The sequence below is a fragment of the Hemiscyllium ocellatum genome, chromosome 24 (genome assembly GCF_020745735.1).
Source record: "Hemiscyllium ocellatum isolate sHemOce1 chromosome 24, sHemOce1.pat.X.cur, whole genome shotgun sequence".
Lineage (NCBI taxonomy): Eukaryota > Metazoa > Chordata > Chondrichthyes > Orectolobiformes > Hemiscylliidae > Hemiscyllium > Hemiscyllium ocellatum.
This window is the reverse complement of record NC_083424.1, coordinates 4,388,730-4,412,687: the sequence shown is the minus strand read 5'-3', so window position 1 is coordinate 4,412,687 and position 23,958 is coordinate 4,388,730. Positions and strand designations below refer to the sequence as shown.

Genomic DNA, 23,958 nt, shown 5'->3' with positions numbered 1-23,958 from the left:
TCCACATGAGTCTCCCAGTTTTACTAAAAATCCATCAACGTACTCTTCTACTCTTTCCTAATTTGTGTTTATACAGCTTTCCCTTAAACACTTCAGTGCAATATACCTCTACCATTACTTTGGTTTACAACTTCAAAATTTTCACCACTGTGAAAAGAAGTTCCCAAATACCTTTTGAATTTCTTACAAACTATTTTATATTTACAATCACAGGTTTTGGTCCCCTCCCGTAAGTGGAAATATTTTCTCAATCTACCCTTATTGAACTTTCTGATAAATTTTGAAGACCTCCATTAGGCCCTCTTCTATGGAAAAATAAACAGTTTCAGGCTATTCAATCTTTCCGATTAGATAAAGCTGAAACAAATGAATTACAAAAGATTACCTCTCTCTTAACTCTACGTTCCTTCCTTGTGCCAAAGTACATCATGATCTTGAGACCTGGACACCATCGTTTGAATTCCATTTCCCAATTAAGCATTTTGCAAGTTCGCACCACAACAAGATGTGGACCCCAGATGCCTTAATTCAAAAACACACACAACATTAAAACCTACAGGCCACATACGCACAAATAAATTAAACACTTATCTGAAATAATTAGGACAATTACATTGGTTTCATACACGTGTGTATTTCAAGTTGAAAACCAAATAGAAAATTTAGAAAACAAAAATGAACCAGTCACTTCAAACGAAGTTCAAAACCATAAGTTCATACTCTTAAATATAGTCAATGTTGTTGTTTGACTTTCAAGACAAACGCAATGTAATTCCGTCTCCTTTCTTCAGATGTGAAGCAACTTGGTTTCCGCTTTAGTCAGTTTCAGCTTTTATTTTCCGCAGAACAACAGAACATAAAACTGACTAGGTGCAGATACAATTTCTGGCTCTGTGATTATTGAAGAATCGAGTGAAACCGCTCAATATGCAGTCCAGGCTAGGTGAGATTCTCAGGGGAGATTTATTTAAAGTGGCAACAATATGAACCAAGTTGTGAACAAATGTAAAGTATTTATCCTCTGCTACTACTCCTAGAGCACGAAAATAAAATTTAGTCCAATTCTCCAGTGTAGTTCTGGTCAAAAGACTGCTTTTGGCAAAGACATTAAATCACCCATCCATTTGCCCTTTCAGATAGAAATAAAAGATCTCACAGCATCTATTTGAGATGACATATTGTCTCATTGGTGAGACCATACCTTTAAATGCTGCCTGCAATTTTGATCTTATTTTGGGAAGGATGTAAATGCATTGGAGGTCGTTCAGAGGAAGTATATTAAACTCATATCTGGAATGAGTGGGTTGTCTTAGAATGAAAGATTGCAATGGACTGGGCCTGTTCCCCGGCTGGAGTCTACAAGACGGGTGGCCTGATTGAAATGATTAAGATCTTGAACAGTCTTGAGAAAGTAGACGTGGATGAGCCTCCAGCCAGGAGAGACAGGTTTAAAATTAGAAGCTGCACTTTTAGGGCAGAGATCCAGGGAACCGTTCTCTCACAGGGTGGATCCTCAAAAGGTGGTAAAAAGTAACCTCCTAGACATTTTCATTCCCCTTCCCACTCCCTTTCCAACATGACCATCCTCAGCCTCCTCCATTGCCACAACGAATCAGACCGCAAATTGGAGGAACAACACCTCATCTTCTGCCTGGACAGCCTACAGCACGGAGGACTCAACATTTCAGTTCACGAATTTCAAATAATCTCCCTTCCCATCATCCGACTCCTTTCACAGCCCCTTTCCCTCCCTTCCATTCCTCTGATTGATCCTTCCTTCCAGCTGCCAACCGGATTCATACCTCCCATCACCAACCAGGTCTTGGCTTTTCCTGTCTTCATCTATCCCTTCCTCATCACCCTGCCCCCTTTACCTACAGCTCCCCTTACATCTACGACTAGTCCTGAAGGGTTACACCCAAAACACAAATAGATCCACCACAATCTTATTGAATAGGAGAGCAGTCTTGAATGGTCAAATAGCCTACTTCTGATAATTCATATGTCTGCATTTAAGACAAAGGAGTTCTCCCCCAATACTCTGGACTGTAAACAATATCAGCAAAATCAAATAATCTGATCATTTAGTTTACAAGCGTTTGAGGAACCTTGCTCTTCATAAAGTGGTTGCCATTTTCCCCACCATTTTATTAATAACTGTATCTCAAAAGAACACTGACTATAAAACATCTGCAGTATCCTGAAGGCCTGAATGGCGCTGTATGAATGCATGTCTTATTGGATAAAGAAGCAATAAAAACTTCTATTTAATCTGTTGCTGTAATGTCAGTACTAAAAAGCCCACTTGACTGCTGCTCTACCCACTGTGCTTTCAGGTCCTCCCAAAACTCAAATGTATTTTTTCCAATTACATATATCAAAATGACAAAGCTCCAGCTTCTATACAAAATATTCAAGTTTGAGTTCTGCATTTGGCCTACCTTCGTTGGCAGCGAGATGGGCTAAAAAACCAATCATCTGCACAGTCTTGCCTAAACGCGAATCATCAGCCAAGATTCCATTTAGTTTTCTTCTATGTAAACCAGCTAGCCAATCAATACCAATCTGCTGATATTCTCGGAGAGTTCCACGAAGCAAGAAAGGAGCAGCATTTCTCACCTATCAAAAAATAAAATCGTATACCATTCACACCATTGTATCAAAAAGCCACTTAACTCTACAATTATCCTGAGACAGACAATTACCGAGGATGCATAGCGAGCTGTGCCCTTTGGCAGGATGGGTTCAGCAGCAGCAGAAACCTCAGCGATGTCCTTTCTTGGTCTCCTTCCCTCAGCCGGATTAGTATGGACTCGCTCCACCACTCTATACTGGTCTACGCTCAGCAAAGAATCGATTGCCACCTCTTGCTCCGGACTGTCAAATTCAGCATCAAACTCCTCTGCCATTTCTGAAACAGAGTCTCATTAGTATCCACACTGAACTGAGTTTCAAAATATCCAAGTGGCTTGTATTAAGCATACAGAAATGAGGAAAATTGCAGGAAAGAGCCTTAAATTTATCATGCACTGATGAAGTTGAATAATAATTATATTCATCCACAAGTCTTCATGAGGTAACACACCTTCAACATCCTCATCGTCGTCATCTTCACTGTCAGAAGAATCTGGAGCAGGCCAGTCAAAGTTTTCTGAATAAGCACCAGCATACTGTCGTACAAGGTCTTCCAGAGGGATTTCAGCTGTAAGCAAATTAATAATTGCACTTAAAATTAGGAATACGAGAGTCAACCAGCCATTGAATGCTGCTTACCATTCATCAGATCACAAATGAGCTGGAGCTCAATTCCAAGCATCCGCTGAAGTGCTATACTCCTTCATACCCTGACTATCAAAATCTACTGAGTTCAGTCGTGAAAGCTGAAAGTGATCCCCTAGCATTCACAGCCTATTGAGGTAGAGATTTACAGATTTCTACAAGACTTCGCGTGTAAAAGGTTTCCATGATTCTCCCCCACCCAAAATAGCTTAGCACTAACATTATATCCACTCTTTCTCGATTCCCACACCAAAACAAATATTTTTCAAAAAAATTATTTTAAACACCTGAATTAGATGACCTTTTCAGTTACTAAGTGGAAGGGAATACAAACTAAGTTTATGCAACTTAATCCTTTACACTGTAGTATCATTGTTGTGATCTCCATTTCAGCTTCTCTCTTGAACTTCAGTGATTAAAGTGGCCCCATTACCTTGCTTGGCTAAATCGGCCAATTCAGTCTGATGGTCAACAATGCCTTCAATAGCCTCTTGTTCTTCGATTGTTTCTTCACAGTCTTCCACTGAAAAATGAAAGTTGGAACACAGTTTTAGATACATCTGCAAGCAGATAGGTACCTTTTTAATGACAGATAATAACCTATGAACAAACCTGTTTCCATAGCAGCTTCATCCCCAGCAAATGAATCACTGGATTTCCTGTTGCTTTCATTGCCCAATGTATCCTACAAATCAAAAATACACAGTTCACATATCAGCATTTCTCATGCTTCAACTGTTATAACTATTACACAAAACCTTCTTTACTAAGAAGAACTGAAGCACTTGTCCATGTTGATAATAACTCCAAAATTAGTTAAAAAAACATAAATCACTAAACCTTGAATTTTTAAAAATCTTTTTATTTATACTGCACAGAAACCCCTACAACATTACAGTCTAACCATTTTCACATACAAATAGTCAATTTGAGAACTTACATCATTTGGCTTTTCTGACTTAGGCCATGGAGATACAGAGTTTGGACCTGAAATAAGAAAACCAAATATTACAAATGCAGTATTCTAACATTTAGACACAAGTTTAAACTCAACAAATGACTTTGATACATTCTCATTTACTGCCTGAAACTGCCAAAATACAAGCCCAATAATTTTTGACACAAGATGCTGAACTATACTTCTAACCTCTGTTTGATGATTCCCTCCGTAAATGTAATGCTTTTCTTCGCTGCTCTTCCATATAAAGCTGCAACTTAACTTCTACAACCTGTAAAGAAAATGCAAAAACCTCAGTTAGTCTTTTTCTAATCTGTATAATAGTGTTCTCTACATTTGGAGTAAAACATGATTTTTTATGACAACAGTTTCACCCAAAAATACTGATTACCCAAGAAGATTTCCCCTTCCATTTACACTGTCAAGAATAGTCAGGTGTTAGAAAATACAAAAACATTTACAGGATGTCTTTAGTGAAAAAGCATCTCAAGACACTTCACAAAGATGTAATCAGCCAAAAATGAATATCAAACCAAGGTGGGAACTATTGAGAGACGTGACCCAAGGATTGGTCTTCATTGAGACACAACCGGAACATGCTGGAGAAACGTCGCAATCTGGCAGTATCTGTGGAACATCTCTCTCCACAGATGCTGCCAGAGTTGCTGAGTTCCTCCAGCATTTTCAGATTTTATTTCTGGTTTACTTTCTTTTATTTGTTCTTAATCAATTCTTGAAGGAGAAGGTGATGACGCGACAAGTGTGATTTAAAGTCAAAGCATATAAAGATGATGGCACAGTTTAGAGTACTTCGTGGGCTTTTAAAGCAGTCCATCAGAGACAGAAATTCCAAGCAGCATAGAGAACTAGCCACTTTCTCCAATCCCCTGGAATTCTTTCTCTCATCCCAATTCTCTTCAAACGCTTGAAAAGAATTAAAACATATTATCAAAACCATGCTGTGGAGGTGCCGGTGTTGGACTAGGGTTGACAACATCAGAAGCCAGACAACATCAGGTTATAAGCCAACAGGTTTATTTGAAATTACAAGATTTTGGAGCATTGCCCCTTTGTCATGAAGAGGCAACACTCCAAACGCTTGTGATTTCAAATAAGCCTATTGGGCTATAATCTGGTGTTGTCTGACATCCAACCCTATCAAAACCAAACGCTGTGTTCACTTTGCACAGTCACAGGTGCTGTGGGATCTGAACTGCAGCAAACAGGTTTCAAATCTGTAATTAATAAATTGATTACAGACCAACCCTCATCTATGATCAGCCAAATCTGACAAGCAAACATGAACCTATAGGTCCAGTTTCAAATCCCACCTGCCACAAAAGGTGTGTCATAACATGTCCAAACAGGTCGATTAGGAAACAAACAGCATCATTGCTAATCATATCATTTGACTACTCAACCGAACAAAAACACATCAATTACCAAATGCCTGCATGATTAGCTAAAGAGCAACAACTACTTGCATTAATATAGCACATAATATTTTAATACAAACAATGTCTCAAATGGTTTCATAGGTGTGATAACCAAATAAAATTTAACAGTAAGCTACACGAGATAACAAAACAGACTGAGCAAAAGTTTGGTCATAGAGGTAGATTTTAAGATGGATCATATGAGAAGGTTTAAAATCTGATTGAAGATTTGTAGCTCGGGTGTCCGTTGTTGTGGTTCTGTTCGCCAAGCTGGAAGTTTTTGCTGCAAACGTTTCGTTCCCTGGCTAGGGAACATCATCAGTGCTGTTGGAGCCTCGTGTGAAGCGCTGCTTTGATGTTTCTTCCGGTATTTGTATTGGTTTGTTCTTGCCGCTTCCGGGTGTCAGTTTCAGCTGCAGTGATTTGTATGTGGGGTCCAGGTCGATGTGTCTGTTGATGGATGTTCTTGCCGTTTCCGGGTGTCAGTTTCAGCTGTAGTGGTTTGTATATGGTGTCCAGGTCAATGTGTCTGTTGATGGAGTTTGGGGATGAATGCCATGCTTCTAGGAATTCTCTGGCTGTTCTCTGTCTGGCTTGTCCTATGATAGTGGTGTTTTCCCAGTCAAATTCATGTTGCTGGTTGTCTGAGTGTATGGCTACTAGAGATAGCTGGTCATGTCGTTTTGTGGCTAGCTGATGTTCATGGATGCGGATTGTTAGCTGTCTTCCTGTTTGTCCTATATAGTGTTTTGTGCAGTCCTTGCATGGTATTTTGTAAACTACGTTAGTTTGGCTCATGCTGGGTATTGGGTCCTTTGTTCTAGTGAGTTGTTGTCTGAGCGTGGATGTTGGCTTGTGTGCTGTTATGAGTCCTAAGGGTCGCAGTAGTCTGGCTGTCAGTTCTGAGACGCTCCTGACGTATGGTAGAGTGGCTAGTCCTTTTGGTTGTGGCATGTCCTCGTTCCTCGGTCTATCTCTTAGGCATCTGGTGATAAAGTTGCGTGGGTATCCGTTTTTGGCGAATACCTTGTATAGATGTTCCTCTTCCTCTTTTCGCATTCAACGCCCATTCCTAGACGTGTTAGTAGAGAGAACACCCAACGGAGAATTCACCACAAGGGTACACAGGAAACCAACACACACAGACCAAGTCTTAAACTATGAAAGTAACCACCCCAACACACACAAAGAAAGCTGCATCAGGACACTATTCAAAAGGGCCACAACACACTGCAGTACACCAGAACTGCGAAAAGATGGAGTGATTTAGGAAGACAATGCCAGGGCCTAGAGAAGAGGCAGTTGAAGGTACAACCACCAATAACAGTGATGTTAATTAGGGAAGCTTGGCATTGCAGGTACTTTTTGGAACATGTAAATATCTGTTTCTGATTTTTAATGATATAATTAATAATAATATTTCATTGTTATACCTTTTCAATATTACACCAAAATTGCAGCACATCTCGAGCAACTGCAGCAGCTTTCCGTCTTAGTTTAGCATGTTCTTCTCGTCTTGCTCTTTCTTCATTCAGCTTTTGTTCTTCATGATGACGCACAACAGTTCGTGCAAGCTAGGTGAAAAGAAGGATTACTGGTGGTTATCTTTTTAAGAATCAGTATTGATTTAGATAATCGAAGTTAATAAAAACATCCTTCCAATATCTAGGTACACACATAGCATTCAATACTCACCGAGCAAACGGTAATTCTGTTAAATTAAGAAAATCCATATTTATTTCTTAAGTACAAAATCAGGACATTTGACTCAACAAATTCATGCTGGCGCTTCTGCTCCACACAAATTTTCTTCTGACATGTTCACCTGCGCCACCAGCATAACATTCTTATTCTTTATGCCTCGCATGTTTATCTGAGCTCTACTTAAATGCATCATATTATTTGTTTCAACCACTCTACGTGGCAATGAGTTCCATGTTTTCACCACTCCTTGGATAAAGTTAAAAATCATAACACCAGGTTATAGTCCAACAGATTTATTTGGAAGCACTAGCTTTTGGAGCACCGCTCCTTTATCAGGTGACCTGATGATGAAGCAGCACTCCAAAAATGTAATGCTTCCAAACAGGCCTGTTGGACTATAACCTGGTGTTGTGTGATTTTTTGTCCACCCCAGGCCAACAATGGCACCTCCAAGTTCCCGGATAAAGACACTGATCCTGAATTCCCTACTGAATTTATCCATGACTATCATAGATTAATGGCACAAAGATCTCTCATTTAAAGAAAACAACTTGAATCTGTAGGGTGCCACTTGACAACCTCAAGACTGAATGGCCAATTAATTATTTCTGATGTGCTCTGGGACAAATAAATCCTCTCAAGCAGCACAACCAAAAATTAACCAAAGGGACATGTTGTCTGTCACTGTTTACGGACCTTCCTGTATGCCAACTAGTTGCTGTGTTTACCCATATAACAGTGAAAATGCACTTGAAAAACTCTATGGCAATATTCCTTCAGAAGATCTGTGCACTCAACATTGACTTCCAGTTTTGGAAGCTATCGTTGTACATGAATGTCGTAGGTCAGCTCAGCAGCAAGAAAAATTATCGACAGGAAGTAATTTTATGATTGATTGGATTATTCTTGTCATGTGTACCAAAATACAGTTAAATATGCTGCTTTGTGTGCTACAAGGCAGATTGTACTACATAAAGTGTATCAGGGTAGCAGAACAGAGCACAGAATACAATGTTACAGCCACAGAGAAGGTGCAGAGATGGAGAGATCAGAATTAACATTTGAGAAGTCTGTTCAAAAGTCTGATAATTGCAGGGAAAAAAGCTGTCCTTGAATCTGTTCATATGTATATTCAAACTTTTACATCTTCTACCCAACGGAAGAGAGTATAGTTGGGGTGAGGGGCTCTTTGATTGTGTTGATTGCTTTCACAAGGAAGCGGGTAGTATAGATGGAATCAATTGAGTTCATGACTCTCTGTAGTTTCTTGCAGTCTTGGGAGGTATTTAGAGAAGTGTAATTAGTTGCAGATACATATGTTCTTCATTTATATCAGATACTAGTTTACCTTTTTAGCAATGCCCATCTTCCACCTCCTTTCTTGAGCGAAATCTGCAGCCATCCATTGCATTTCTTCCAATAGGTAGTCCCAGTGAGACTTTGGCCGTGGTGCTTCCTGAAGTCGTGGCAGTCTCCTCAGTGACCACAACCCCTCTTTCCTAAGTTCAGCAATTCGTTGATGTATCTGATTTTCCTATTAATGAAAAGTGCATTAGGGCAAAATTAACAAAGTCCACAGAACTCCAATTGATAAATACTAAACCTGGTGCAACTTGAGATCTATGCAGAATAAAGAGAGATAGATTGGAGCTTTGTATTCCTTCAAAGTTTCACAGTCCCAGCTGAATGCTCACCCGTTTTCCCCCACTCTTCAACATTTTAAATGACAGAGCCTCAGCTCTAAGGGATAAAGAATGCCAAAGATTCACTACCCTCTGAATGAAAAAAATCCTCCTCACCCATCTTAAATGGCTTGATACTTACTGAGACTGTGTCCCCTGCTTCTTGCACCACCCCAGCGAGGGGAAACATCTTTCCGGCATCTATCCTGCCAAGTCCTGTCAGGATTTTGCATGCTTACTTATCATTCTTCTAAACTCCAAAGAATATAGTGCAAACATCAGCTAAGAGGTGGTCAACTTACTTGGCACAACTAATTGCTGATGTTGCACACTGAAACATCATATTTGTTCAATAACAAAAGTGATCCAATGCACGGGTAACACGCAATCCCCAAAGCCCTGGATGTCTTGCCCAATACCCAGAAAATTTGAAGTCCTTGAAGTGGCACCCCTTTTTTGAATTCTGTTGAGATTGGGAAGGCCTACTCGTAATTGACAGTATACTAAGCCCCTCAAGGAGTTGAAGAAGTACTGTCTTGTGCCATTCACTTAAAAATAATCCAAGTACAAATAATAAAACATCAGTCAAATTAAGAACCTCCTCTAACCTTTTTCTCCCAGTATTGTCTTGATCCCAATTGATGGATACTACAGGACATGTCACATCCCAGAATGAAACCAGGCTTTGATAGATCATATCTTTTAAATATTATAGTTAAGTAACAGTGGTTACTTTCTAAAACATATCCACACAAGGCTACAAGGTGTTCTTTAACAACACAACACAAAATAAGAAAACTGAACAAACCAAGTAACATGCACATATATCAACAAAAAGATGTTAATGCAAATATCATAATGAAGTTTCAAACTGTTTCCCAATACCATCTAAGACTCCACTCTTGCAGATTCTGACAGATGGAGACAAAGTGATGAGTCATTTCCAGATCTGCTGTCAGGAATCTTTTCCAAATTTGAAGACCTAAACTTTCTCAGTTCTAATGACTTGCAGATTTCTATCCAAAAGCCAGGAGGCTCCTCAAGCTACACACTTCTGCTGGAGTAACTGGCTTCCTCAAACTGAAAAAACTACTCCTCTTGGAGAGAAAAGACAACTCACTTCTGAACTCAATGTCTGACTTTTTTGAACTGAACTCAGAGTCCTTTGCTGTGAAACTTTATGTATCGAACCAGCTGTCAAAAACCCAAAAGTACAAATATCTTATTCTATTAACACAGCAGAGGGCTACAGTCACACCCTTTGTGAGAAATGCTGGATTTAGATCACTATTCCTAATTTAAAAGTAACCCACATCACCCTGCCTTTTTCTTTAAACTACTCCAACCATCAAAATTGGAAAAAATATTTTATATGCTTTTCACCACGCTATATTAAACCGAATTCCTGGTACACAGCAATCAGTAACACATTAGACTCATTCTTAAACTAAAATCAAACAGCGTAAAGCATAAAAGTTTTCAGTGCATAATGTTATAGCACAGAAACAGGCCAAAGATAGTATAGGCCAGTGTTTAACTTCCTCTCAAGCCCCTCCCACCTAAATGCATCACACCATTTCAAGAGATCTTTCCATTTCTTTCTCTATGATGTAAAAGCTAAGCAATCAGATCATTCAGGCAGGAATGCCAGGATGAAACATCTAAATTACAAGTTAATGGCCTACCTGTTTGACCTGTTCAACAACTTTATCTTTTGCGTTTGTAGTGCTATCCTGTGAAACTAGTGAGGAATTCTGTAACAGCACTTGGGCTTTGGGTGGTACCGTGACAGATAAACTAACCAATCCCATTTGCTTGGATTGAGAGATTGGCGACACTGGCCTGCCTGCAGCCAGGGGAGTCCTATTAGTCAATGCTTGATGTACAGGCGCAGAAGATATTGTCCCTGAAAGGGTCACTTGTGGCACAGATGAGGTAGGCAGTGAATTAGCAATCAATCGTTGGCATGCCTGGCCAGAGTCACTTGTCGATCGCATCAGCGTCACAGTCTGTACAAAATCAGAAATGTAAATATAAAATGGTGATTTAACACATTTTTGACAGAAGCAGCAAATTCTTTGTATAAATATCACAACACATACTTGCATTTCTGTAGCACTCAGGCAAGTTCATGAACACTTTAAAAACACTTGACAAGGTCGTGCTTAAATAAATGGAAATCAAATCGGGGAAATGAAGCAGTAATGGCACGAACAGAGAGAATTATCTAAAGAAGGTGTTCGACAGGAGATCCTCCAATGAGTAGGGCAAGAGTATTACAGCTGCACACACCAATGATGCAGTACAGAAGCAGACTACCGCAAATAAAAGATTACATTAATGGAGATATATTCAGCAAACATTAGTGATCAATATGATATAATTCATTCCAGCAGATCAAATAAGGAGATCATATACTCTTTGGATGCTAGATATAGGAGCAAAATATCTAGGGATACAGAATGACAAATCTGCTAAAAGCAACAATACAGGTTAACAATATTTCTTTTACAAAACACAAGAGTACATTTGTCTAGATTCCCAATCTGGGAACTAGAAGCAAATAATTTTGCATAAGGGCTGCACGGAAAATAGCAGCATGAGCAAGCTTGTTCCATCATTCAATATGATGATGGTTGATCATTCAATTCAGCACCCTGTTCCCACTTTCTCCACACATACTTTGACTGCCATGGGGAGTAGTTGAGGCAAATCATATCAATTGTATCAAAGAGCAACTGGATAATCACACAATGAGCAAAGAATAGGCTTTGCTGATACATTGAGATAAACAATGGAGTGCATAAAGTTTTGAAGGGTCACTGACCAGAATGATGGACTCTGCTTTCTCTCTGCAGATGCTGCCAGACGTGCTGAGTTTTTCCAGCAATTTCTGATTATGTTTGTGATTGTAATTAGAATAATGAATGCCAGAATTACAAAATAGTTAGATAAAGCTAGAAACTATGATACTAATGGAAGCACAGAAAGTAGCTACAGTGAAGTATATTCACAGATGTCAACATGTCTTTGGTTTCTGCTTGAATCATTACAGTTTAAAAAGGTAATCTTCATCTTGATCAATACATTTGGCGCACATATCACCTTCACACAGTATTATTTACCTGCTGTTGAGGAAGGTGTGCTTGTGACTGAAGTTGTGCTGACGGTTGGGTTTGCATCGGCACATGAAGTGGAGCTTGCACCTGCTGCTGGAGCTGAACTTGAAGCTGGGTCTGAGACTGAGAAAGAGAAACAGGTTGCTGCTGAGCCTTGATTTGTGGAAGATTTTGAGGCTGAGGTTGGGGCTGGAGAAGAGGCTGGGTGTGAAGCTGGGGATGGGGTTGCAGTTGGGTTTCGACCACGTGTTGTTGTGTCAACTGAATAGTAGCTGGGAGTGATGTCAATGGCATAACTGAAGGTTGCAGTCTGCCAGGCAGCTGGGGTGGAGGCGTGTGCAGGCTAGCTGCGTTCTGCACTGGAGGTCCTTTGGAAGGGTCGTATTGCTGTTGGTTTTGTTTCTGGCCACCAAGCTGTATCGTCTGAGGAGTAGGGGGCATTCCACCTAAGGAAATGTGAAGCACAGAGAACGTAGAGTTAGCATTATTTGTTCTTGTCTTAACAAAGTCATTTACTTCTAGTGAATGGTGAATGTATGCAATTAACATAGTATAAATATCATCCATAGTGTCAGACTGTGAAGCAGTGCTAAAAACAAAATCTATGAGATCCTGGATTTCATAAACAGTGAAATAGAGCATAAAAGTTACACTAACTGTTTAGACAACATTGGTTAGACATCAGCTGGCAATATTGTGACCAGTTCTGGACATCTCACCTTTAGAAAGACATCAACACCTCAGGGAGGGAGCAGAGAAAATTCACCAGGGTGAAGAACACCAGTCATGGAGTGGAACATGAGAAGTTGGAAATGAAAAGGTTAAAAGGGCAGATGTACTTATGTCCAATACCATGAGAGTTTTGGATAGAGTGAACGAGAAGAAACTGGTTTCCATGGCCAGAGAGTGCTGATAACAATTTGGTAATGAATTTTAAAAACTGGTAAAGTAACCGGAGATGAGATTACCTTTCTAAGAATACAACACAGAGGTCTGATGATCTAAAGTGAACTGTCTGAAAGGGTAGTGGAAGCAAATTCAATAGCAACACTCAAAAAGAGACTGGATAAACATTAACGTTGCAGAGTTATGGACAATGAGGCTAATTAGATTGCTCCTTCCAAGAGGCAAAACGGACAAAATGGGCCAAATACACTCCTTCCAAGTTGCATGATCAAACCTGTGCTTCTCTACTACATAACAGTTCTTCTTAAATTCCTATATAGAGCTATTCAATTCCCAAATATCTCATAAAAGATGCCCTTGATGTAAAGTAATTCTTAAAACCAAACCTGATTGAAATCAAACTGAACCTTGTCAGCACACTTGACGAAAGGGAATAAAATAATTCTTGGCACAGAATTCCTTGTCGAAATTCAACACTGGCTTTTCTGTCATCATGCTCTATTGAAGTTTTAAAAAAATAGTTTACTGATACCAGAAGTAAATTAACTCAATAAACCATTGTAAAATTTCACAGAAGCAAATTTACTGAGCCAGCTCAACCCTAGAGGATTCAATCCGATTTAAACAGATAAAACACAGGGCTGTCTCAAACCTGTAAGTAAAGTTCATGTCGGGGGTTATGATGGTGATATCTACAACTAAACTGTTTGTGAGACTGCAGAATTGTAAATGCAATTATGATTATTGGGTTCCTGGTGCAGGAAAAGAGCAGGAAGCAGAAAATCAAATGCTGAAAGAAACAGCCTTTTTTCACTCTAAATGTCAAATATACAGTCCCCCCTATTCCTGCCATAACGGCTCTGTGAAAGATACGTATGATACCATTAATTTACAAAGTTAAATAACGTAAAACAGAATCCACAAGGCGATGCAGAAGCTTTACATGAGCAGTTTGAACCTAGCGGAGTGGATATAGAAAGAAACTTACCACTCAAGTCACCTGCAAATTATAAGCACTTCATTTTCAAATTAGTCTATTTACCTTCAAATTTTGTACAAAACAAACGTTGGTCATTCTGGGAATTTAAGCATGCACGTTCAGTTAATGACCTGTTAATGACTTAGAAAAACAGCAAATAGACAAGAACATGTCAATAACGGCAGACTGGAACAAGTTGCGCACTACACATAGTGCAAGTTAACCCACCTATACAGTTTGACCTTACAGCTCTGGCAACATACAGGAACTGCAAGGAAGACAAAGACCGACTCAATACCCACCAACATGCTCAGATATCTATCTTGGGAAATGAGAGTTAAAGAAAACAGAACACGTCACTCAGACAAAAGTTGAATTACACCACAAATTCCCCACAGGCTCCCTCTCCAGAGGTACAGTTTCAAAGCACCAAGAAACACGCTCTCACTTCATACAGTTTGGAAGAAGCTAATGTGTGCCCAGTCAGTGAAGATAAAGCATTTTTTTCCTTTGCTGAGTAAATATTATGCTGTACAAGGTGAAACTTATTAAGATTGAAGTGATTGTTATGTAGGCTATGTAACAACTGTCAATGCACTTCTCTGTTTCACACATTATGATGCAATAAGGCGTTATAGAATAGTAAGCATTATTTTAAGAGCAATTGGGTGGTTCAGAGGGTTTAGAATGGAGGTAAGCCATCCAATGTTTGTTGGGAGGTTTGCTTTGACAGATGTAGTTTTAAAACTGCAGAGCCACTTACAGAATGTGCAAGCCTGATGATATGCTGGAATCAGTTAGGGACTGACTTCAAGCACTGACAGCAACACTGAAATGTTTATACACAGTGATATTGTCTATGTTTCTTGCATAGATCTTGACTGATAAATCAGGAAAAGTTCTCCCAACCATAATGCACCTGACTGGCCTGTAAATATTAGTTCAATGCTAAATTCAGCCTGTAGCATTACATGTGACTTGACATGATCATTTGTGTTAGTCATCAAAAACTTAGGGTTCAAATTCAAAGAAATAAAGATGCTACATTTATACAGCAACTGACATACTTCAAGACATCTTAAAAAGTGTTTTACAGCCGACGGACTTCACTTTTGAAGTACAGCCAATATGCATTCGAGGAAGTCCCATTCGCAGCAATAAGAAAATATCCAGATGATCAGTTTTAAAACAGTTTTGGGTAAATACCAGTCAGAAAACTGGTGAGAATTCCTGCGCTTTTCTTCATATATTGAGTGTGAAATCGTTGCCCATCTGAGAGTACAGACAGGCATTCAGTGAACATCTCATCCAAGAGAGGGTACTTCAACAATACAGCAATGTCTCAGTATAGAACTGAAGGACTAGTGTAGTTGAAGTGCTTGAAAACCACAACCCTATGATTCAGAGGAGTATGTGTCACGGGTGACACCTGAAGACTTTTCATGGAATATAAATAAGAGGAATGTGAGGAAAAGCAGAAGGTGCAAGAAAATATGACACTACTTAATGACAATAATGAGTATAGAATAATAAAACTGGAAGAAGGGCATATGCATCAAATTTCAGAATACAAGGTAGCTCTCTGAAAGAATCTGATGCCTACCTAACAGGTTAACAGATCACCTGTAAGTCCTTCTTTACCTTCATAATTAGAAAATGCTAAAAATGAAAAGTTGATGTCTACACACCATGAGTTAGCCACACCATGCATGTATCTACTAGAAAACAAAGCACATTCCAAACAGAATTTTAAACAGTCTGCATTAAAAGAAAAAGTAAAGTTATGTTCAAAACCTCATTAAAGGACAAGTATGCTTTCCTCAGAGATCAATGTGCTCTGAAACACCAATTGTGAGAGCGTACGTCGATACAAGTTTGAAAACATCACATACTGCATTTATATTACACTGATACTTTCAATATAGGACAGCCCTCTTTCTAACGCACCAATTAACTCGCTGGAAGGCAGCATCATTAACATGGATGGAATTGAGTTTATAATTTCTCGCAGCCTCTCCCTGTAAACTGAAATTTTAGCCTTTTGAAAATGTCGCTCATGTTCATGCATACTGGTTGGATTGTGGGCACTTTAAAACTGGCATTGTTCACATTCATTAAAGTTCGGAGTAAGAAACAGAATAGAAACGAAACCCTTACTGAAACCATTAATGTCACTTTAAATAGATGGATACTCGGTCAAAGGATGTTTACACACAAGCTAAGTAAATGAAAAGGTCCTTGTAAATGAGAGAAGACATCAAAATGTGTATGTGAAGATGTGTTTGTTATCTCTTACCCTGCACTGTTGGCATGAGTTGCTGTAAGGGAACAATAGCTGGAGATCCTAAAGTAGTCATAGTTGTATGCTGGAAAACCATTCCATGACGACCACCTTCTATCCGTGGCCTTTTATTCTGATCTGAAGTCAAAAGCAAAACACAGAGTTCGCAATATTATGCAATAACAAAAAAGCTTACTGAAGCATCTCCTCTTCAAGGTCAACGCAGACTTGCTCATCATGCATGAAACTTCTGACTTTCAGCAAATGCCTTAACTCTTTCAAGACTTCATTGGAAGAATTTGTAAAATGATTTAAAAAGCTTCAAAGTATTGTGCAAATTAGTGAACAGCCAGGTACCTCACTTCAATGCTTCCAAGGGCCAAACTAATGGTGCAAGGGGTGCAGTATATTGAAAGTATCAGATTTGTGTGTGATGGGACACTGTTGTTACATCACATTATATGCAGCATGCACTCACTCAATGGCACTCCGGCTAGTGATATAGGCATATTTTCCACAGCATGAAGATCTGAGGAAGCTCTTTGGGGGTTTTCAACTTAAATAAAAAAAAATGATGAGCAACATTAGGTTAGTGAGAAAGCATTATATAAGAGGCATATAATGCGACATGTATACATTAGAATAAGCTCTATATGTACCTCAACCACATCTTACTGCAAATTAAATCTCTTCATTTGACATAATAACTAACTAAACTTAATAGATTATAGATATCAATCCATCTTGGGACTTTCAGCCCACCACATTTAGTCTTTAAAGTATTATCCTAGTTATGAATACAGACTAACCTTTCAAGCTTTAGTGAAGTGCAGACTTGCAGATTAGTTGATTGAGGTTTAGAGGTTATGAAGGGAATACATTGAGTTGTCATGCCAATTAAGTTGGTTAAAGGAAGGGGTCATATTTCAGATTACAGGTTTTTATAGTCCAGTTTTTTTGGAATCAATTTTCAATATCAGCAAGTGAAACTCTGGAACAGGCTCAGGAATTTGATATTCTTTCAAATGAGAATGGAAGCATTTTCTCGGTACAATGATGATCATTTCACAAGGGATAGATAGTACAAGGAATTAAATCAGGGCCAGACTGATCCCCTAGATTAGTTTTAATTGGCTTAATGGATCAGATTTACTTTTCCCAAATTGGCCTGGGCCTTTCTTCTCACCCAACAGGTCACAAGATTCCAGATGGGATAGACAGCATTAGCTAACATCTAAATAATTTTGCTTCATGTTAATCTTAGTATTTAGAATGCACAAGGCATCACAATCATATTAGGTACAGACTGGGCAAAAACAATGACTGCAGATGCTGGAAACCAGATTCTGGATTAGTGGTGCTGGAAGAGCACAGCAGTTCAGGTAGCATCTGACGAGCAGTAAAATCGACGTTTCGGGCAAAAGTCTTTCATCAGGAATACAGGGTACAGACTGGATGGACCAAAGGATCTGTACCTGTCCATCACTGTGCAGAAGAATGTTCTGAGCAAGTAACACACCCAAATGTACAAAATGGCATTCGCAAAATGCTTACATTTTGTTTTCACAGCTCAAGACTGTCAGAATGTGGGAACATATTACTTATTGGCATAATGTATACATACTGCAAAAAGTTAAGAATCACACAACACCAAATTGTGGTCCAAAAGTTTATATGGAAGCACTAGCTTTCGGAGCACTGCTGTTGTGTGTTGTGTGACTTTTTTTAACTTTGAAACCCAAGTCCAATACCAGCACCTCCACATCATATTGCAAAAAAGCTGGTCAGTCACAATGCTAAGGAGAAAGAAATGAATGATGTCCTCTCACCTTATTAGGGATCATGTCTAAAATGATCTCCAAAAGTAAACCAAACAGCAAACAGAGACTTGACACAGCCAACAAAAGATGTGCACAAAAATTAACAAAGATTAGCTATTAAATTAAATTTTCAGCTAAAACGAGTGATCATCTCAGGAATATTGACAATCCTGTTATTAGGGCAAATTGACTGAATTATGTTACTTAATTTTAATCAGTGTATTTAGTATAATCTCAAACTTTGATAAAAGACTTCAGCCAATTACAGATTTATCATCAGCAATGATTATCTGTGTAACTTATTTAATCATGATTTAAGCTCCTAAACGAGCATCTACTATTAGAATAAGAACAGCCATAGCAATTTGCATTTACATAGTGTTTATATGACACACCCAAAGATGCCTCAAAGAATTTGGGCCAATGGACTTTAAAAATATTGTCACTGTTGTAAAATAAGAAAGACAGCACCCAATGTGCCCATTGCAAGTTCTCAGAAAAAGTGATGCAATAACGATAAGATCATGTTTTTGATGATGGCCTTCTTCAAAATAATGCATGGTTTCTTTACAGCTTTGGTCTAACATCTCATTCAAAAGACAAGGCCTCTGACAATTCCGTGCTACTACAAGACTTAAAGCTGGAATAACTGCACTCAGAAGGAGTGCATTCATAAATGAGCTATAATTGCCACTGTTAAATATCTACATAAGTAGACTTTGCCAGAGGAGCATCGACATTGTTGAGAGAAGCCAACCACATAAGCATAGTAAGCCATTCTTTAAATAATTCATATACTAAAACAGCCCTAACACAGGCTGACTGTGTGCAAATAATATTAGATATATCAAATAATAATCTTTATTAATGGAGTAAGTATGATAAATCTACACATAACAAATACTACCTTGAACTCTATATAGAGGTTTGGTAAAGTAGATGAAGAGAAATGGCTTTAATTATGGGGAAATCCTAATCCAGGATCCTGAATTTAGTGTTGTCATTTATAAATCCAATAGGGAATAATTCAGGAGAAACCTATTTATCCAGAGATTAATAAGAATCTGGAAGTTTCTGGCAGGAGTAGGTAATTAAGGCAAACAGTATAATGACATTTAAGAGGAGGTTCAGATATATTTTGAGAGGAATGAGGGAAGAATGAGGCCTGCACGGAGTATAAAAATTGAAATAGGCAGCTCAGCTGAACAATCCATTTCTATGTCCAAGGCAGAGACTGCAACGTGACAAACAAAAATCACAGTCGTTAGCACTAAAATGAAGGCCACTGGGAAAACAGTCACAATTTCACCCCCTGGACACAAGTCTGAATCAGGACAGATCACTGTTAAGTAAGGGAGGAAGGGAATTACTACTACAAACGCTGGTAATAAAGGAAAAATTCTTAACAATAGGCAAAGTAGAAAGTACTGGAGTCAGAGCAGGTTGGCAAGCGAAAGGCAAAACCTGAAACCACATTCAATAAGCAAAAGTAACATGCTTTTTAATGAGATTGTTGAAAAGATTGTGGTTGCTAGAGTTCCAAACCTCACCCACTCTCTGTCCAGTCACTGTATTGGCTTCTGTACTGGTGCCATCTTTACATCAAACCGATCAAACACTTTCCTAATATAAAAGCCTATCCCGTATCTGGTCAGTCCTCAATCTTCTCTTTTCTAAAGAAAAGATCCCCAGCCTGTGAAATCTCTCCAAGAATCAAAAACTCTTAGCCCGGTTATCTTTAGAACTGTAGAATTTTACAGTATAAGAGGCCATTTGACCCAAGTCTGTAATGGCTGCCAAAAGAGCTTCCTAGCAAGTTCCATTCTCCTTATTTCCGTGGTCCTTAAATTTTATTCCTTTCAACATCCATCCAGCTTCCTTTTAAAATCTCCTATGAAATCCACTTTGATCACTTCCCCAGGCAACACATTCCAAATCCTAACAACTTGGAATAAAGGAGTTTCTCTTCATTTCACTCATAACTCTTTTGACAATTTACACTGTGAAAATTGTTCACCATTTTAACCACCTCAATAAGGTCACCTCTTAATCTTTTCTGCTCCAAGGAGAATAAGCCCAATTTTTTGAATCTTTCTTTGTATTTAAAATATCTCATTCCTGGCATCATTCCAGTAAATCTTCTTTACACACTCTCCAGTGCTTTAACATCCTTCCAAATGTGGTCACTTCCTTGCTTTTATAGTCTATGTCTCTATTTTAAACTGAAGAATCCTATAAGCCTTCCTAGCAACTGCTTCGACTTGCCTGGTCACTTTCAGAGAATTCTGTACTTGAGCCCCGAGGTCCATCTGCTCTTGCACTCCTCTTGAAGTTGTACCATTGAGCCTGTAATAACTATCCATGTTTCTTCTAGCAAAATCTATTATATCATATTCCTCTGCATTGAAATTCATCTGCCAGATGTCTGCCTGTTTGACCAACTTGTCAATGTCCCTCAGAAGTTGCTCATCATCATCATACTCTTCCCAGCTTAGTACCATCTGCAAATTCAGATATTGCCCTCAACAGCCATCCCCAAAATCATTTATATAAAATAGAAAAAGCGATGATCTCATCACAAAATCCTGGGAATACCATTTTCAATTTGTTTCCAGTCTGAGAAATGCCCTCGGTTTCCTATCTTTTAACCAATTTCTCATCCATTTTGCCAAGGAGCCATCAACCACAAACATTTCTAATTTCCTAACCAACCTGCCATATGGCACCACATAAAGTACTTTCTGAAAGTCCGAATAAACAATATTTATAACACTACCCTCATCCACTGCCTATGTCACCTCAAAGATCTCAATTAAAGTTGTGCCCTTGACAAAGCCATATTGACTGCCTAGTATTAACTTATTTTTCTCTATACAAGTATCTTATCCCACATTATGGACTCCGTCAGTCTTCTCATTGTTGGGGTCAAATTGACAGGTCTGTAGTTTCCTGAGTTATCCTTTGCTTCTTTCTTAAACAACAGTGTCACATTCACAATCCTCCAGTGCCCCAGTGCTTTACATTACATTTCTTTAATATAACAAACCAGATCTGTTCATAATATTCTAAGTATGGTCTAATCAAAGTTCTATATAATTTTAATATTATAAATGAAACAAAAACATTACCAAGTCTTACTAACAGTGAATGGTTTAGCACAAGGGATCCAGGACCTTAGTTGTATGGTGAAAATAAGAGAAACTGGAGGAGTTGCTGATAAAAGAAGCCAAGGGATGATTTAATAATGCATGTACAAAATCATGAAGGGCTTTGATAGCTAAGAATGAGACAGTTTCCACTGGTCAGAGGGTTAATATTCCGAGGATACAGCTTTAGGCTCATTAACAAAAGAATCCGAAGGTGAGATTTGTTTTGATCCAGTTAGTTGGTTGTTGTGATCTGGAACACACTGCAACAGTAGGTGGATTAATCCAAATGGCTTTTTAAAGTGGACCGAATGATTGCTTGAAGGAGGAACTCTTCTTCCACTATGTGGGAAATACAGCAGCTGAGTAATTCTGTATGACTAACTCTTTCAAAAAAAAGCTAATACAGGCAAATGGCCTAATGGCCTCATTTGGTGTGCGTCATTCTGTAACACGCCATTGATGATCAAATATTTATGTCCTGGGGGAAATTTCAAACAATATTTCTCAGGCACTTTTTGAACCAAAGCAATTGTGACAATTTCCATTTGGTTCAAAGAAAAAATTCCAACTCCTCAAATATTAGCAGGAAACTAATCAGAAAATAGCACAGAACACAAGTAAATGATTCTACTTACTAGGTCTGCATCAATGCTTTCAAAGATCAATCCAATTAGCCCTGCTCTTTCCCCATAGCTCTGCATTTTTTTGTTCCAAGTAATTATCCAACTGTCTTCAAAAGATACAGATTCAGTTGTATCTGCCACCCAATTAATAACAGATTCCAAATCTTAGCCACTCTTACATAGAGCAGCCTTTCAGCATGCTAGCGCAGTTATTTTGGTAACTATCTTAAATCTATGCCCTTTGATTATCAATCCTGAAGGAAATGGTTCTCAAAAAAAAGTCAAAAATTGATCTTTATAGTTTGTCAGTGGACATAGTCCATGGCGTTTTAAAATAAAAATGTTCTCTCAACTGGTGTCTTAGCCAGTCAACTCGGGACTACTGGAATCCCACAGCACTCCAGAACCAATCAATGGAGCTTCATTACACAGCTCTTCCAGAAACTGTCATCATGGGCGATAATGGTGTAGAGTGCTGAAACGTCCATTGTGACGAGGAATGCTCCTGGTTTGACTAGGCAGTGTTCTTCGCAGCTTTCAATATGTCATCAATGACGATGAGCATCTCACCAAGATTATCCCTACACCTCCACTTCTCGCATTCAAACAAACATCAAACCTTAAACAGACCATCGTTCACAGCAAACTACCCAACCTTCAGGACAACATCAACTGCAACACTACACAACCCTGCCATGGCAACCTCTGCAAGACATGTCAGATCATTGATATGGACACCACCATCACACATGGGAACACCACCCAGCACATACATGGCAGATACTCATGTGACTCTGCCAATGTTGCCTATTTCATAACGACCTAAGTAAGGATGCCCAAGGCATGATACATTAGCATGCAGACACTATGACTACGGATGAATGGACACCGCACAACAATTGCCAGACAGGAATATTCCCTCCCAGTCGGTCAAGGACATTCAGCCTCCAATCTTCAAGTAAGCATCCTCAAAGGGGGCCCTCAAGATAATTAACAATGCAGAATCGCAGAGCAAAAACTGATAGCCAAGTTCCATGAAGGCAACCTCAACCACAATCTTGGGTTCATGTTGCACTGCATGACCCCACCAGACTGTTCTGTATCTGTAAGATCTTTCTTAATGTCCTATTTTGACACTATCGCCTTCATAAATTGTTATGATCTCTCAACCTTAATTAGTTTGCATGGTTTTGGAATACTTATTACTTTGCTTAGACCCTTAACATGTGACTCATACTTACCATATTTTTCCAGTCATTTGGTTTGTTTCCAGCACCTTTTTATTTTTGATTATTTGTAATTACCTCTCTACCTCATGTAGTCAGATTATAGGTCACCCCTTACTGGTTATTCAGCTGTTGACACGTTCCTCACACCAACTGACACTTTTGATCACCTGCAGAGACTTATTATTCAACAGTTCAATCATATCATTTGTACGATCTTTTGATCTCGATGCCTATAAATGTGACATCTGTTTGCTTCTCTGTCACTTCACATGAAGGAGCAGCGCTCCAAAAGTTTGTGATTTCAAATAAACCTGCTGGACTATAACCTGGCATCATGTGACTTCTGAGTTTGTTTCGACCAACCCAGAAGATTTACTTTCTTTTTGAGAATTAAGAGCAATTCATTGTAAATGTGAAATTATGCTGCTCTTCCTGTTCTTTACAAGCTTTTATGTAGACTTCGCAAACCGGTTTCTCCTGCTCACTGTTCTGAATCTATCTTTTTGTAAAATTGAGGCTCCCTCATCTTAGAGCCCTTAATTGCTAAAACATTTCATTTCTTTCTACTCTATTTAATTCCTTCACTATTTTAAATACTTCAATGAAATCACCTAATCTAACAAAACCCAAAGAGGCTTTTTGAGCGGGGTAGGCAATAATCTCATGATATGGTTTGTTAATCCAGAGACCCAGGCAATGATTTGGTGACCCAGGTTCACTAGCAGATAGTGGAATTTGAATTCAAAAAGAATCTGGAATTAAACAGTCTAATTATTACCATGAATCTATTGTT

At 38.8% G+C, this 23,958-nt stretch overlaps 1 protein-coding gene across 7 annotated transcripts in view; it reads right to left on the bottom strand.

The window, feature by feature from the left end:
- Positions 1-23,958, bottom strand: part of ep400 (E1A binding protein p400) — a 160,951-nt gene that overhangs the window by 100,667 nt on the left and 36,326 nt on the right. For 6 of the 7 annotated variants that reach the window (XM_060843381.1, XM_060843384.1, XM_060843387.1 and 3 more), the window contains 13 exons: positions 16,360-16,482; positions 12,185-12,624; positions 10,745-11,068; positions 8,726-8,911; positions 7,107-7,247; positions 4,427-4,508; positions 4,220-4,266; positions 3,892-3,964; positions 3,713-3,802; positions 3,086-3,202; positions 2,706-2,911; positions 2,442-2,619; positions 386-522 (listed from right to left, as the gene is read on the bottom strand). In XM_060843381.1, coding sequence (XP_060699364.1) covers positions 386-522; positions 2,442-2,619; positions 2,706-2,911; positions 3,086-3,202; positions 3,713-3,802; positions 3,892-3,964; positions 4,220-4,266; positions 4,427-4,508; positions 7,107-7,247; positions 8,726-8,911; positions 10,745-11,068; positions 12,185-12,624; positions 16,360-16,482 — 2,144 coding nt within the window. The remainder of the gene's footprint in view (positions 1-385; positions 523-2,441; positions 2,620-2,705; positions 2,912-3,085; positions 3,203-3,712; positions 3,803-3,891; positions 3,965-4,219; positions 4,267-4,426; positions 4,509-7,106; positions 7,248-8,725; positions 8,912-10,744; positions 11,069-12,184; positions 12,625-16,359; positions 16,483-23,958) is intronic. The other variant, XM_060843386.1, reaches the window with a different exon arrangement.